Below are 14,957 nucleotides of genomic sequence, written 5' to 3'. Positions count from 1 at the left end.
CTGATCAGCAGTATGGAAATGGAAACAATATTCAAAAAACCTGCTAAAAGTCCAGGACCATATGGCTTCACCAGCCAATCCTACCAAACATTCAAAGAAGATTTAATACCCATTCTCCTCAAACTCTTTCAAAAAAATTGAAGAGGAGGCAATTCTTCCCAACTCAGTAAAGATAACACAAAAAAAGAAAACTCCAGACCAACAGCTCTCATGAACACAGATACAAAATTTCTAAATAAGATACTAGCGAACCAAATACAGCAACATATTAAAAAGATTATACACCATGATCAAGTGGGCTTCATCCCGGGGGAACAGAAATGGTTCGGCATATCCAAATCAATTAATGTGATACACCGCATGAACAAATTAAAAAATAAGAATCATATGATCGTATCAATAGATGCAGAAAAAGCCTTCGACAAGATACAGCATCCATTTATGATCCAAACACTTCACAAAATTGGTATAGAAGAAAAGTACTTTAATATAATAAAGTCCATATATGACAAACTCTCAGCCAACTTATAAGTGAAAAACTAAAAACCTTTCCTCTAAGATCAGGAACAAGACAAGGCTGTTCACTATTTCGACTGTTATTCAGTATAACAATGGAGGTCCTAGTGAGTGCAATCAGACAAGAGAAAGATATGAAAGGCATCCAAATAGGAAACAAAGAAGTCAAACTGTCACTATTTGTGGATGACATGACTCTCTATATAGAAAACCGTAAAGACTCCACAAGAATACTACTAGAAGCAATAAGCAAATATAGTAAAGTCTCTGGATACAAAATCGATGTTCAAAAATTCATGGCGTTCGTATACTCTAATAATTAAGTGTCAGAAAAAGAAGTAGAAAAAATAATTCCTTTTGCAATTGTAACAAAAAGAATAAAATACCTAGGAATAACTCTAACAAAATATGTGAAGGACCTATATAACGAAAACTATAAGACCTTGTTAAAAGAAATCGAAGAAGAGACAAAGAAGTGGAAAGATATTCTGTGTTTTTGGATTGGAAGAATCAACATAATTAAAATTACCTTATTACCTAAAGCATTATACAGATTTAATGCAATCCCCATGCAATAGAACAAAAAATTATCAGATTCGTATGGAAGCACAAAAGACCCCAAATTGCCAAGGCTATTTCGAGAAAAAAGAACAAGGCCAGAGGCAACACTCTGACAGATCTCAAATGAGACTACAAAGTGACAGTAACCAAAATGGCATGGTTTGGCAGCAAAATAGAAACAGATCAGTGGAACAGAATCTAGAGTCCAGAAGTAAACCCATGTTTATATGGGCAAATAATTTTTGACAAAAGAGCCAAAACCATATAGTAGAGAAAGGAAAGCCTCTTCAATAAATGGTGCTGGGTAAGCTAGAAAGCCAGTTTTCCAAAAAGATCTTTTCACAGCAATGTTCGTAGCAGCATTATTCATGGTGGACAGGACATGGAAGAAACTGAAGTGTTCTAAGATAAATGATTGGATAAAAAAGCTGTGGTATATATATACAATGGAACATTACTCAGCCATAAGAAGAGATGAAATACTGCCATTCACTACAACATGGATGGATCTTGAGATAATCATGCTAAGCGAAATAAGCCAGACAGAAAAAGTTGAAAACCACATATCACTTACATGTGAGATATAAACCTAAAAGCAACAAACTAACAGGACAAACAAACAGAGACTTATGGACATGTACAATAGATTAGTGGTTATCAGAGGGTAAAATGGAGGTTGATGTGGTAAAAGGAGTCAAATATGTGGCGGCAGAAATAAATCTAACTACACACACACACACACACACACACGTATGTATGTATGCATGTATGTGTGTGTGTGTGTGTGTGTGTGTGCGCGCCTTACTGTTGAATTGTACACCTGAAACTTACCGGAGTTTGTTAACCAATGTCACCATAATAAAAATAAATTAGTTTTTTTAAAAAAGGTAATCATTCCTCATCTACTACCCCATATCCTGGTAATCGCTAATCCGCTCTCTGTTTCTGTGGATTTACCTATTTTGGCTATATCATGTAAAAGGAATAATACAATTATGTGAGCTTTTACGTCTAGCTTCCTTCACTTAGTATGTTATCGAGATTCATCCAAGTTGTAGCATGTATTGGTATTTCTTTTCTGTTTGTGGCTAAATAATATCCCATTTTATGTATATACCACAATTTATTTATCTGTTCATCTGTTAATGGGCATTTTGGGTTGTATTCATCTTTCGGTTATTGTGAATAATGCTGCTACACACATCCATGTACAAGTTCCTATGTGGACATAGGTTTACATTTCTGTTGTGTTTATACCTAGGGTTGGAATTGCTGGGTCATGTGGTAATTCTACGTTTAACATTTTGAGGAGCTGCCAAACTGTTGTCCACAGTGGCTGTATCATTCTACAATCCCAGCAACAATATATGAGGGTTCCTATTTCTCCACATCATTATCAACAAATATTCTCTGATTTTTCATTGCGTGTGTATTTATTTTTAATTTGGTCTAAACTGAATTTATTTCTTTATTTTTATTTTTTATTTTTCAATTTCCATTGACTTTCAGTATTATTTTATATTAGTTTCAGGTGTATTGCATACTGGTTAGACATTTATATAATTTGTAAAGTTATCCCCCAATTAGTCTAGTACCCACATGGCACTATACATGGTTATTACAATATCATTGACTATATTCTCTATGCTGTACTTTACAGTCCTGTGACTATTTTAAAACTACCAATTTGTACTTTTTAATCCCTTCACCTTTTTCACTCAGCCCCCCCAAACCCCTCCCATCTGGCAACCATCAATTTGTTCTCAGTATTTGAGTCTGTTTCTGTTTTATTTGTTTGTTCACTCTGTTCTTTAGATTAGAAATGTGAGATTATGTGATATTTGTCTTTCTCTGTGTTAATTATACTACTCAGCATAATACCCTCTAGGTCCATCCATATTGTCACAAATGGTAAGATTGTATTCTTTTTTTTCATAGCCGAGTAATAGCCTGTTGTATATTTGTACTTCGTTATCCAAGTGTCTATTGATGGGCACATAGGTTGCTTTCATATCTTGGCTATTGTGTATAATGCAGCCATACACAAAGGATTGTACAGATCTTTACAAACTAGTAATTTGCTTTTCTTCAGATAGATACCCAGAAGTGTCATAAAGTAGTTCTATTTTTAATTTTTTGAGTAGTCTCCAAACTTTTCTATAGTGGCTGCATTAATTTTCAATCCCACCAGCAGTACACAGGATTCCCTTTTCTCCATATGCTTACCAATACTTATTGTTTTTTATCACTAAGTTTACTAAGCATACTTATAACCATTGTTTTAAACTCTGCATCTGCTAGATTGTTTGCCTCTATTTTGTTTAGTTCTTTTTCTGGAATTTTGTCCTGTTCCTTCATTTAAGACATATTTCTTTGTCTCCCTATTTTGGCAGCCTCTCTGTGTCTATTTGGAAAAAATTCCAGACCAATGTAGCAGATCAACCTAATACATAATCTCCCAGTCTTGGCTAGGTGGCCTTTGTAGTGGGTGTGCTGTGGGGCCCAGTGTCACAGTCTCCTTCATCACCTAACTGGGTGCTTCAGGAGTGTCCCTTGTGTGTGTTGTGTGTGCCCTCCTGTTGTAGTTAGCCTTGACTGCTGTTGGTACATCAGTGGTGGGATTGACCCTCAGGGTGACTGGCTAGGAGTACTGGCCGTGACCACAGCATATGAGCTGCTATTTTGAGGCTGACCCCAGTGGGCTCTGGTGCCTATTAGTATCACCCTTTGGATATGCTGATTGTGAGACTAACCAGGTGGCGCTCTATTGTCATCTGAAGCAGCCACTGGGTGTGTTGGTTTTGGGGCCTCTTGGGAGGTGCTTCAGTGCAGGCCTATGTCAGCTGCTACTTATGACCAGCCTGGGGCTACCTGGAGGAGCTAAAAAAGTGATTTTCTGTTGATTGTTGCCTGTGCTGGACCTGGAGGTGCATGGGAGAGGCTACACTGGGAACTGAGGCTATCTGCTACCTGTACTGGGCCTGAGGTAGTTCAGCAAAATGCCCAGGGTACCCTGAGGCTTACTGCTGCCTGCCAGCTGCCCATAAGGCTCAGCTGCTGAAAGATCCTCAGGTAGAATGTGAGTTGTGTGAAGTAGGGTCTCAGGGAGCCATCAGGGTAGGGTGAGTGGTGTTCACCAGATTAATATGGATTCTGAATTGGCACCAGTGCTGAGCTTAGGGACACTCAGCAAAAGGAACAGAGCCCATTGAGGCCAGCCACTGCCCGGCTGTGGCCCTCAGGTCCCTGAGAGATATCCAAGAAAGTCTGCAGTGTGGGCTGGGGCTGGTTGCCCACCACTGAAAGAGCCTCAAGAGGTGAGTGAGTTTGGTGTAGCTGGGTACTAGGGAGTCACCAGGGTGGAGCAAGCAGAGTTTACCAGGCCAATGCACATTCAGAATTTTTCATGATGGGAGAGTGCTCAACATAGGAAATATAGTGCCCACCTGCAGGCTTCATGGGAGTAGGGCTCAATACAGGGAGAATGGTGGCTGTCCCTCCAGCCCTTGCCCTGAAGCCAAACAACTCATTCTCTTCCTGTATATCTCTAGTGCCTCACCAGCCACTGTCCCTCCATTGGAGCCTAGGGTGAGTGCCTGGGAGGGAGAGAGTCTGTGCATGGGCCCTTTAAGAGGATGACTGGCTTTCCATTGGCCTTCTCTCTCACCCAGATGGTTCTCCAGGTTGATTGTTCATACATATCTGTGACTAATGGAGGGAGCACAGGAAATTCATTTACAAGTACCTTCACATGATGCCCAAGTGCATGCTATTAAAAATGGAAAGAGTTACAGCAAGTTCGCTGCTTCTGCTTCTTCCAGCCATCAGGCAGGATAATGAGAGGAGTCTAATTTTTAAAACTAAAGTCATTCTAGTGGGTGTGAAATGGTATCTCACTATGGTTTGATTTGCATTTTCTTACTGACCAATGTTGTTGAACAACTTTTCATGTACTTGTTGGAAAACTTGTAAATCTATTTTGTATTCTTTGAAGAAATGTCTATTCAAGTGTTTTGCCATTTTTAATTAGGTGTTTGTCATTGAGTTTTAAAATTTCTTTAAGTGATTGTTAAACCCTTGTCATATTTATGATTTTTGAATATTTTCTTTTATTCTGCAGGTTATCTTTTCACGTTCTTAATAATGTCCTTTGTTGAACAAAAGCTTTTAATTTTAATGAATTCCAATTTATAATTTAAAAAAATTTTGCTTTAATGTCAAATCTAAGAATCCATTACCAAATCTGAGGCCATGAAATTTACCCCTATATTTTCTTCTAAGTTTTATTTCTATTTTTATTATTACTATTTTTTTTTAGGCGAGGCAACCCTTGGTTGACCTCACAGATTGCAAGGACCTTGTCAGCTTACAATCTCTTTTTATTTTATTTTATTATTTTATTTTTTACACCTACAGTACCTGGTTTTCCTAGGTGGTCTTGCATCCAAGTACTAACCAGGCCCGACCTTGCTCAGCTTCTGAGATCAGATGCGATAGTAGTTTTATTTCTAATATTTAGGTCTTTGATCCATTTTGAGTTAATTTTTGTATATGAGAGAGGTCAAATTTCATTCCTTTGTGGAAGACTATTCTTTCTGCATTGGATAGTGTTATGCATTGAATTGTGTCTCCCAAGAAGATATATGGAAGACTTAACCTCCAGAATCTCAGAATGTGACCTTATTTGGACATAGGGCCACTGAAGATGTAACTAGGTAAGAAGGGGTCATACTGGTGTAGGGTGGTCCTTAATCCAGTATGACTGATGTCCCTATGAGACATGGACACACAGAAGGATGACAGCTATCTAATGTCAAAGTCAGAGATGGGAGTGATGTAGCTGCAAGCCAAAGAATGCCAAAGATTGACAGCCACCACCAGAGGAAAAGTTGAGGTTTTGAAGGAAGCATGGCCCTTTTGACAGCTCAAGTATCCCCCAAAACTACAGGACAATAAAGTGCTGTTGTTTTAAGCCATCCAATTTCTGGTACTTTTGTTAAGACAGCCATAGGAAATAGTGTGTTGGCACCAGGATTGAAAATCAACTGACCGTAGATGTTCTGGACTCTCAAGTTTATTCCATTCGTTTATATTTGTATGCCAGTACCACACTATTTAATCACGGTAGCTTTATATTAAGTTTTGAAACTAAAAATGTGAGTCCTCTAACTTTTTCTTTTTCAATATTGTTTTGGTTATTTGGGATCATTTGCAGTTTTATATTAATTTTAAGATCAGATTTTCTATTTTTGCAAAAAAAAAAAGCCATTAGAATTTTGATAGCAATTTTGAATTTATACATTGCTTTGAGGAGTAATGCCATCTTAACAGTATTAACGTTTTCGGCCTATAAACAAAATCTTTTTATTTATTGAGGTATTCTTTAATTTCTTTTAAATTGCTTTGTGAGTTTTGGTGAAGTCTTCCACTTCCTTAAATTTATTCCTAAATATTTTATTCTTTTGGATGCTACTGTAAATAGAATTTTTAAAATTTCCTTTACAGATTATTGGCGTTTAGAAAAACAACTATTTGTGTATTGATCCTGCACGCTGCAACTTTGCTTAATTCATTCTCTCTGGCAGTTGTTATTTTTTAGTTATGTGTTTATTCTATGGGATTTTATATATAATCATGTCATCTGCAAATAGAGATTGTTTCCCTTTTTCCTTTTCAATCCAGGTGACTTTATTCTTCTTGCCTAATTGCTCTGGTTAGGACTTAGTACAATGTTGAATAACAGTGATGGAAAGAAAAATCCTTGTCTTGTTCCTCCTAAGGAGCTTTCCATTTTCACCAGTGTGTTAGCTATGGTTTTTACACAAATGCTGTTTATTATGTTCAGGAAGTCCCTTCTAGTCCTCAGTGGTTTATTGTGAAAAGATCTAGAATTTTGTCAATTGCTTTTTCCACATCTATTGGGATGAGTGGTTTTCTTTCCCCTTTGTTCTAATAATGGGGTGTTATTACACTGATTTTGTTGAAGCACCCTTGCATTCTTATGATAAATCCTACCTGGCAATGTGTAATACTTATAATGAGCTGTTGGATTTTTAGTATTTTGTGTATTTGTATGTCTACATTCTTAAGAAATATTGGTGTGTAGCTTTCCTGTGAGGTATTTGGCTTTGGTAACCGAATAATATTGGCCTCATAAAAGGTGCTAGGAAGTGTTCTCTCATCTATTTTTTGGATCAGTTTGGAAAGAATTGGGTTAATTCCTTAAATATCTGTCAGAATTCATCAGACCTCTGTGACCTTGGATTAGGCAATGATTTAAGATATGATACCCAAAGCATAGCAACCAACGAGAAAATTGGACTCTTATCAGAATGAAAAACTGTGTTAAAGGACATCATCAAGAAAGTGAACAGAAATCAATAGAATGAGGAAATATTTGCAATCCCATTTGAGTCACTTATCCAGACTATGTAATAAAGAACTCTTAAAACTCAACAATAAAGACAAATAACCTAATTGAAAATGGGCAGATTTAAATAGAATAAAAAATATTTCAATTTACTGGAAGTGGTTGTCTCTAGGGAGTAGAAAATGGTAAGGTGGTTATATAAATCGAAGGGGAGAAGCTACTCTTCACAGAACTATTTGGCTGTCTATACCAGTAATTCTCAATATGAGGTAACTTCGCCCCTCAGGGGACATTTGGCTATCTGTATACATTTTTGAGCGTCACATCTGAGGGGCATTAAACATCCTACAGTGCACAGAATAGTCCCCCAAACTTACCTGGCCCAAAAATGTCCATAGTGCTCAAGTTAAGAAACGTTCTAAGCTACATTTAAGGTTTGGTAACAAGACAAACACAAAGAGAAGCCATGTTTTTTTGTGTGAAAAAAAAAAAAGAAAAATCATAATATTCATATTACAAAACAAAGAAAGTTCTTTTGCAGTTTTCTGTGCAAAGTTCACAGACGTAGTTATTTAATATGCCATGCCTTGACTGCCTTAATGCATAGTAGGGGTAAGAAAGCCTGCCAGGGATGTTTAGGAAATTTACTTCAAGCTTGTTAAGATGCCAGGCTTTTTTCTAAGTAAATCACCAATCTTAGTAATAGAGTTGTCAGAAGCACTGTTACAAAAAAAAAAAAAAAAAAAGCAAGCTTTCACTTCTCATTTTCTTTAACTTCATTCATCAAGCAAGGTAAAAACACATTCTAGTGTAGTGGTTCACAAGGACACAGTTAGTTATTGACCAGAATTTTCTAACTCAAAGCTCCAGGAACCAAAGTTGATACTAGTGCTATGTTGTCTTTATATGGCTAGCAGGGACAATATCAATTTTCCAATATTAGTAACACGTACCGACTTTTATCAAATCTTTAAAGAATCACAATAAATATTCCCAGTATGTTAGCTAAAAGCCAAGACTAAGACTTATCATTTTGCTTTTAAATGATTGGAAGCTACTGCCCCACCCAGAATTGTTCTAAATATTTTGTAACTTGTTTTTATATAACTTTCCCAACAAATTTTAGTGCTCCACATGGAGTGCAAGTAGACCCCAGCAGCTCAAGAAGGGCTCACTGTCCATGGGTCTCGTTTACTGCCTGATGTGATGCTCAGAACCATGGAGAGGCAGAATGAAGATGAAAGAGTGTAGCTGGAAGTTATGCCCCAGGTTTGGCAGCTATTTTGGTGGAATCAGGTCTAGAATCCAGTTTTGCTGATTATAGTTAGTAATCTATCTTTTTAAATTGATACATTCTGTGGCTAAATGATTAAAAACAAAACCCTAATCAATGAAACCTTCTTTCATTAAAAAAAGGCAAGACTAAAAAATCTACTTCAGCACATTAGCTTTAAACATTAGAAACTCTTCTCTAAGAATACCCACTGATATTGTCCAACAAATGAAACAAAAAATTTCAAGAATAAAACTTGGGCAGTTCACACTAATATAGTGGAAAGTAATGTTATATTGGTGGTTGTCTCAAAAATTTCAGAAACTCAACTGTATTTTTATCATGTAGTAAAAGAGCCATTATTAAATATAAAGACACAAAAAAGAAACAAACTTTAGAAAAGGTAGACTTTTAATAACTGCTTTTATCACCAGGTTACGTCATGCAGTTACAAAGTAGTTAGAAATTTCTGAAAGGGTATTATTGTTAAAAAAAAAAAAAAAGAAAAAAGCTCATTTTTACATAAATAATATCTAGCACTTCATTGGGACACTACTGTTCAAAAAGCCCCTGGTAAAATAACTCCCAAACACAACACTCAACCCCCAGGTTGTCTTCCGGCCACTGTTGAATGAAGCTGTGTACAGAATGCAAAGCCTCTGAAAAGACACATCAGGGCGAGTTGGGGCCATTGGCAACACTCAGAGCCGCCAGCCAGACTCCAAAGAGGGAGCCCAAGTGTTTTTTTTGTTTGTTTTGTTTTGTTTTCTGGGACACTATTTGAATTATCATTCAATCAGTCAACACAACAGATTTCCCAAAGAGGTCAATTAACATGATAAGGAAGTTACTGCATTCTTTGGACTATATGTCATGACTGTGATAAACTTGTTAGTAAATTCTGACAGTGTTGATAAAAATAACGTCTGTCATTTGCTATTGAATGATATATATGAAGATAACAACTCTCATTAGGCTTTTTGTTTTGCTGGACAATATACTATTGATAAGCTATAAATGATACTGTTTTGTTATAAAAATACTAGTTTTTTTCATTCATTATGTTTATAGGTATTCACTGCTTGAGTCAAGGTTAGGCTTATTAACTGATTAAAGGCAATTTTATTACAGCAGTACATACTTATTTTATTCTAAAAGACTAAAATGCATAAAGGAAACAGTTTGAAATCTGTAAAATTGAGTTCTTTTGCTGAAATACCAGTAACTCACCTGCGGACCCTGCCATCTTCTGAAAATGCCACACACCTGCTTCTTAAATGTGTCAAAAGTTTTACCATATCTTAGACTTGTCTACAGCTGAGGCAGCAAGCAACTGACTGCCCTTGGACAACAGGTATTTTCTTGGGCTACAGCTCTGTTGGGAAGCAGCCACGGAGCAAGGCAGCACAGCCAGATAGAACAGACTTTTTTATTTAAAGGCAAAATACCCGAATGGCTCTCTGACACAGGTAATTTCAACTTTCATTCTCATCAAGCTTTGTATATGATCCCCTAACCTTAATATCTTTTTTCTTGAGGGGCTGATTTAGATTGACTTGTTGAGAATGGTGTCCATTATCTAGTAAGTCATGAGAGAAAGAAATTTCTGTGGTTACATGTAAACTTCTGATAGGTCTACAGATGAAGAGGTGAAGAGGGTAGTAAGGAAGCTATAATCCATCTATGTGAAGGTCACGCCAGCTTCATGGTACACCTTGAAGACTTTCTCTATGGCGTTGACATAGGCAGCTGTTCTCAGGTCCAGTCCCAGGTTATACTTCATGGCTGTGCGCATAATTTGCTGAAATGAAGGAGAAAACAGTGAAGACCACCACAACTCAAGTATCTAGGCCATGAACACACAAGGTGCATATGGACCTGGTACAAGTTACCTGTTACCATTTCGGTGCAGGACTTGGTCAGCCAAAGAGAAATGACTTGGGCAATAGAATAACCTCTAGCCAGGAAGGATTAATTTTCTAGAATTAAACAAACACTTTCTAGGCAGTGGTAAGAAGTTGCTCTTTAGAATTTTAGGTGTGAGCTGTTTCTGTGACCTTTAGATCTCCTGTTATTTAGAGTGAGTCCGCTTGATATACTTTGTGATAATTTAAAAGAACTAAGAATGGGGTGATGAAAACATCCTGGAGTTAGTGGTGATGGCTATAAAGCCGTGTGAATACACCTGAGGCTCCTAAATGGTATACTTTAAAAGGGTGAATTTATGCTATGTCAACTATATCTCAATAAAAAAAATTAACACCACCACCTTCTTCTTCAATATCTGTTTATAAATAGAATCTGAACTCAAGAAGAAATTAGGAAAACTGGACTCAAACTGTGTTTAAGGCATGGAAATAATGGTCAAAAAACCTTTTACTTATATACCAAATTCTATAGTAAAGTAGCTTCCTGTAACTAGAATGGAGTGATAAACTGACCAGCAATCTAGTCTGGCTGACTACTTAATATTTATCAACCACTATAAACATCACTCCTTCCTAATTTGGTATTATTATTTATTTCCATAAGCCTAGTAAACATTGAAGACTCTAAAAACATTGATCATTTATGACTGAAAAAGATTGTGTTTTGCTACACACAAATGAAGAATATGTAAATAAATTGCTGTTTTCTATAGCCACATGCACAATCACAATCTGTGCTTGCACACACACCATCTGGTGGCTGAGATGACACACAGTTGAGCTGCCCTTCATGTCACTAGCAGAAATACAAATAGCCTGTGCACACGTACCCTGGCTGAGCGCTCCATAGTGTAAGCTAAGCCAGAGTGCACGATGTCTTTCTCAGATGCCCCCTATTAGGAAAAAAAAAAAACATAAATTCAATAAAATTATACAAACACATGCTTCACCTATGTGAGCACAAAGGAGTCTTAAGTCAATATACAGCCAGACAGATCTGTAAAGATATATATAATTTCTGTATAATATCTTGATACCTAGTTAAGTAGCTGCATTTTAACCATAGTTTAATTTTCATTACGTTGGACAGCAAACAAATACTCATGAAATAAGATCATGGTAAACAATGAACAGAGAAAAGTACAAACCAAAAAACATGAGGGCAAGTAGTGAGATCACCACTGGCCACCCATCTGAGATGCAATTGCACGAGAGCAACACATTACACTGTTCATGTCACAGTGCATTCATTTCTATTCCTCAGCAGAACAGGGATATGACAAAGGCACAGAAAGGCATCCAGCCATCTCCAATAGCAGCTCTACAATAAGAATCCCAACTGTATATACAGCAGTGTCACCAACTTTTAAAGCTGGACGAATGTTAGTAGTTCTAATTAACCCCCCTAATTTTACTGATGAGGAAACTGTCGACCAGAGAAGTTGGAAAAGTTTACATATAGCTATTTTAGAGCTGGGATATGACCCAGGGCCTTTGACCACCAAGTAAGCTCATCTCTTTCCTATGCCAATTATCTCAATAGATTCTCAATAGTTAATTTCTTGCAATAGATACCTCTATCAGTTTTGTGTTTTGAGACACTTTCTAAAATTTTAGGACAATTAACTATCACCATCACTCCTAATATGACAAGTGTAGCTATTAAACACAGATCCTGATATGCCAGATAAAAACTTAAAAAGTGGGTCACCAAAAATTATCTATGCTGAACTTCATCTAATCAATACTCTACTTAATTAAGAAGGTATATTTCTATAACATTTGTATCAAGCAAGAAACATTTGGATTAAACTTTGTTTTGTTCTACCAAGTTAGGAAAGGAACTGGCTTTACAGGTGGAATACTTATGTTTCTTTAATTCAATTAATTCATCCACCAAACATTTATTGAGTACCTACTACATGCCAGGCATACTTCTAGGCAGTGAGGACATAGCAGAAAACAAAATAATGAAAATTCTCTGTTCTCATGAAACATATATTCCAGTGGGAAGAGATAGCATATACTTGGACTTAAAACCATTAGGCTAGGTGAGATCACCAAAATTTTGAATTCAGAGAACTGGTTCAGAGACCAAGGCCTTCCAAGTGGAGAGCTGACAAGAATGAGCAAAAAGCAATGAAAAGAATATATCACGGGGGAGTGATTACTGTGACAACAGCTGCTGACAGGTGAAGGAAGATAAGGACTGAGAAATAGGATTTGGTGAGACTGATGTCACTGGTTACCTTAACAATAACAAAAGTTTTGGTGGAGTGATCGGCATAAAAGTAGGCTGAATACAGAAGAACTGGAGACAGAGTACATATAGAACTTAAGGAGGTTTGTTATAAGGGAAATAAATATGGCAATTTCTGAAAAGGAAAGTGGAATTAAGATTTATGTTTTTAAGACAGCATTTGGTACATTGTTAGAAATGACTGAACAGAAGGAGGACTGATGATGCAGAAGAGATAGGGGAAGATCTGTTTGAACAGTGCATGTGGAAAATTGAAAATAGGCCATCCAACACCAATAGGAGAGATGACAGAAGACAGGGCACAGATAACAGGAGCTGGGTACATGTGGAAGCTTTCTGACTGCTTCAATTTTCTCTGTGGATATATACCAGGCCATGAGCTGGAATGCAAGGGAGAAGAGATAATATACTATAATCAACCAAGAGAATGAGAAAATAAATGAAACAGGGAAAAGTAGCTAACTACTGGGAAGCTCTGAGAGCCTACTTGAGGTCAGTGGTCAGGATCTGAACAGTCAGCAGGGCCTCCAGCGACAGAAGTGCAGGCACGGAGGGAGCAGAGATTTGAATTTCATCAGGTTTCAGGTGTTAATAAGGGGTATGATGAGAAAGTCATCATAGCTGTCTTCCTAACTACCAGGCTATCCTCTTTTTGTATTCTCTCTTGATGTTTCAATCTGAGCGACTGCTATATGCCAGTCAGGTGCAAGACCATGGGATGACCACATGGAGGAGAAAGAGGCCCATTTAAGAGGAGAAGCAGTCCTGCCAAGGAACTGTCATACTTGTGATGGAAGGATGTATGCAGTTCTGGCAGACAGAGGGGCTTTTCAGGGAAGGACACAGAGATGCAGTGATACCTAAGCAGGGAGACGGTCAGGGCATTTCAGACACAGGGACCAGAACTAACAGAGACATGTCCCTAGGAAAGGGGACGGTTCATTTAGTGGAACCATTTAGTACCTAGAGTGGCAAAAGCATCTTCTTCAAAACCCTTTAAACTTTCCCTGTTCCAATATAGTCCTATTTTCCATGACCGAATAGTTCATAAGAAGATATATTATAACTTGGCCATTTTCCTTCCATCCATCCATCCATCCATCCATCCATCCATCCATCCATCCATCCATCTCTGTTAAATCAAACCTAATTATAAAAACTGATTGCAAATACAGTTTCAATGACATCGTCATTCCTTTCCTTTAGAACTATTTTCTTAGGATAAATTCCCAAAAGGGACGTGATTATGTCAAAGGGCAGGAACACTTCAACAACTCTTCAATTTCTCCAAAGAGCTGCACCAATCTGCACTGTTATCAGAATAAGGGTACAAATGCTTCACTGCAGACATGGTGGATATAAGATCTATTAATTGTTTTTGCTAGTTTAATACATTAAAGAAAACTTATTTTAATTTATATTTAATAGCAAGATGTTAAACATTTTTTCTAAGCCTATTTCCTCTGACTGTTTTTGTTGTCTTCAGCCATTCACTGGTCTTTGTGATGTGTATGCACTATTAATATACCCTGCCAAAAGCTAATTAACATTAAATACCTTTTCTATCTGTTGAACTCTTCTTTGTATCCATATAGCAATTCCAATTTTTCAATAGTTCTATCTAATGTTTACTTTTCAATTATTTTTATTTCTCTAGAGCTTAAAATATTTAAAATATATAATAATTATTTGCCACTATATTGGAATCATTTGTTAAGTCATTTGTATTGCAAAAGTACCAGAAGTAGAACTATTAGTTATTTTAAACTAGAACTCTCACTCCATTTTTAGAAAAAAGAAGAGAAGGGGAAGGTATATAAAGCACACATAAGTCATATAATTACTGTCAGGTTGATTATAACCTGTCAACTCAATCTATTTGATCTGAGTCTAAAGAGAGCAGGTAGTGTGCATAAAATGCACACTGTCACAAGCACACTTACCGATATCCTGTCTTGGAACTCTGCTGTGGGCACAATAGGAATAGTTCCACCGTGCTTTCCAAATTTTCTTTCCAAACTCTCTTGAACAGACACTATGAAAAGCCGA

The 14,957-nt window shown here is 37.0% G+C and overlaps 1 protein-coding gene across 1 annotated transcript in view; it reads right to left on the bottom strand.

The window, feature by feature from the left end:
- Positions 1–9,113: 9,113 nt before the first annotated feature.
- Positions 9,114–14,957, bottom strand: part of GLUD1 (glutamate dehydrogenase 1) — a 36,987-nt gene continuing 31,143 nt past the window's right edge. Inside the window, exons 11-13 of the mRNA XM_016142803.2 lie at positions 14,852–14,943; positions 11,479–11,541; positions 9,114–10,521 (exon numbers count right to left, since the gene is read on the bottom strand). Of these exons, the coding sequence (XP_015998289.2) occupies positions 10,402–10,521; positions 11,479–11,541; positions 14,852–14,943 (275 nt within the window). The 3' untranslated portion in view covers positions 9,114–10,401. The remainder of the gene's footprint in view (positions 10,522–11,478; positions 11,542–14,851; positions 14,944–14,957) is intronic.

Source organism: Rousettus aegyptiacus, unplaced genomic scaffold, assembly GCF_014176215.1.
Source record: "Rousettus aegyptiacus isolate mRouAeg1 unplaced genomic scaffold, mRouAeg1.p scaffold_m13_p_6, whole genome shotgun sequence".
NCBI classification, from domain to species: Eukaryota; Metazoa; Chordata; class Mammalia; order Chiroptera; family Pteropodidae; genus Rousettus; species Rousettus aegyptiacus.
The sequence above is the reverse complement of the archived record's forward strand: the minus strand, read 5'-3'. Positions and strand labels throughout refer to the sequence as shown.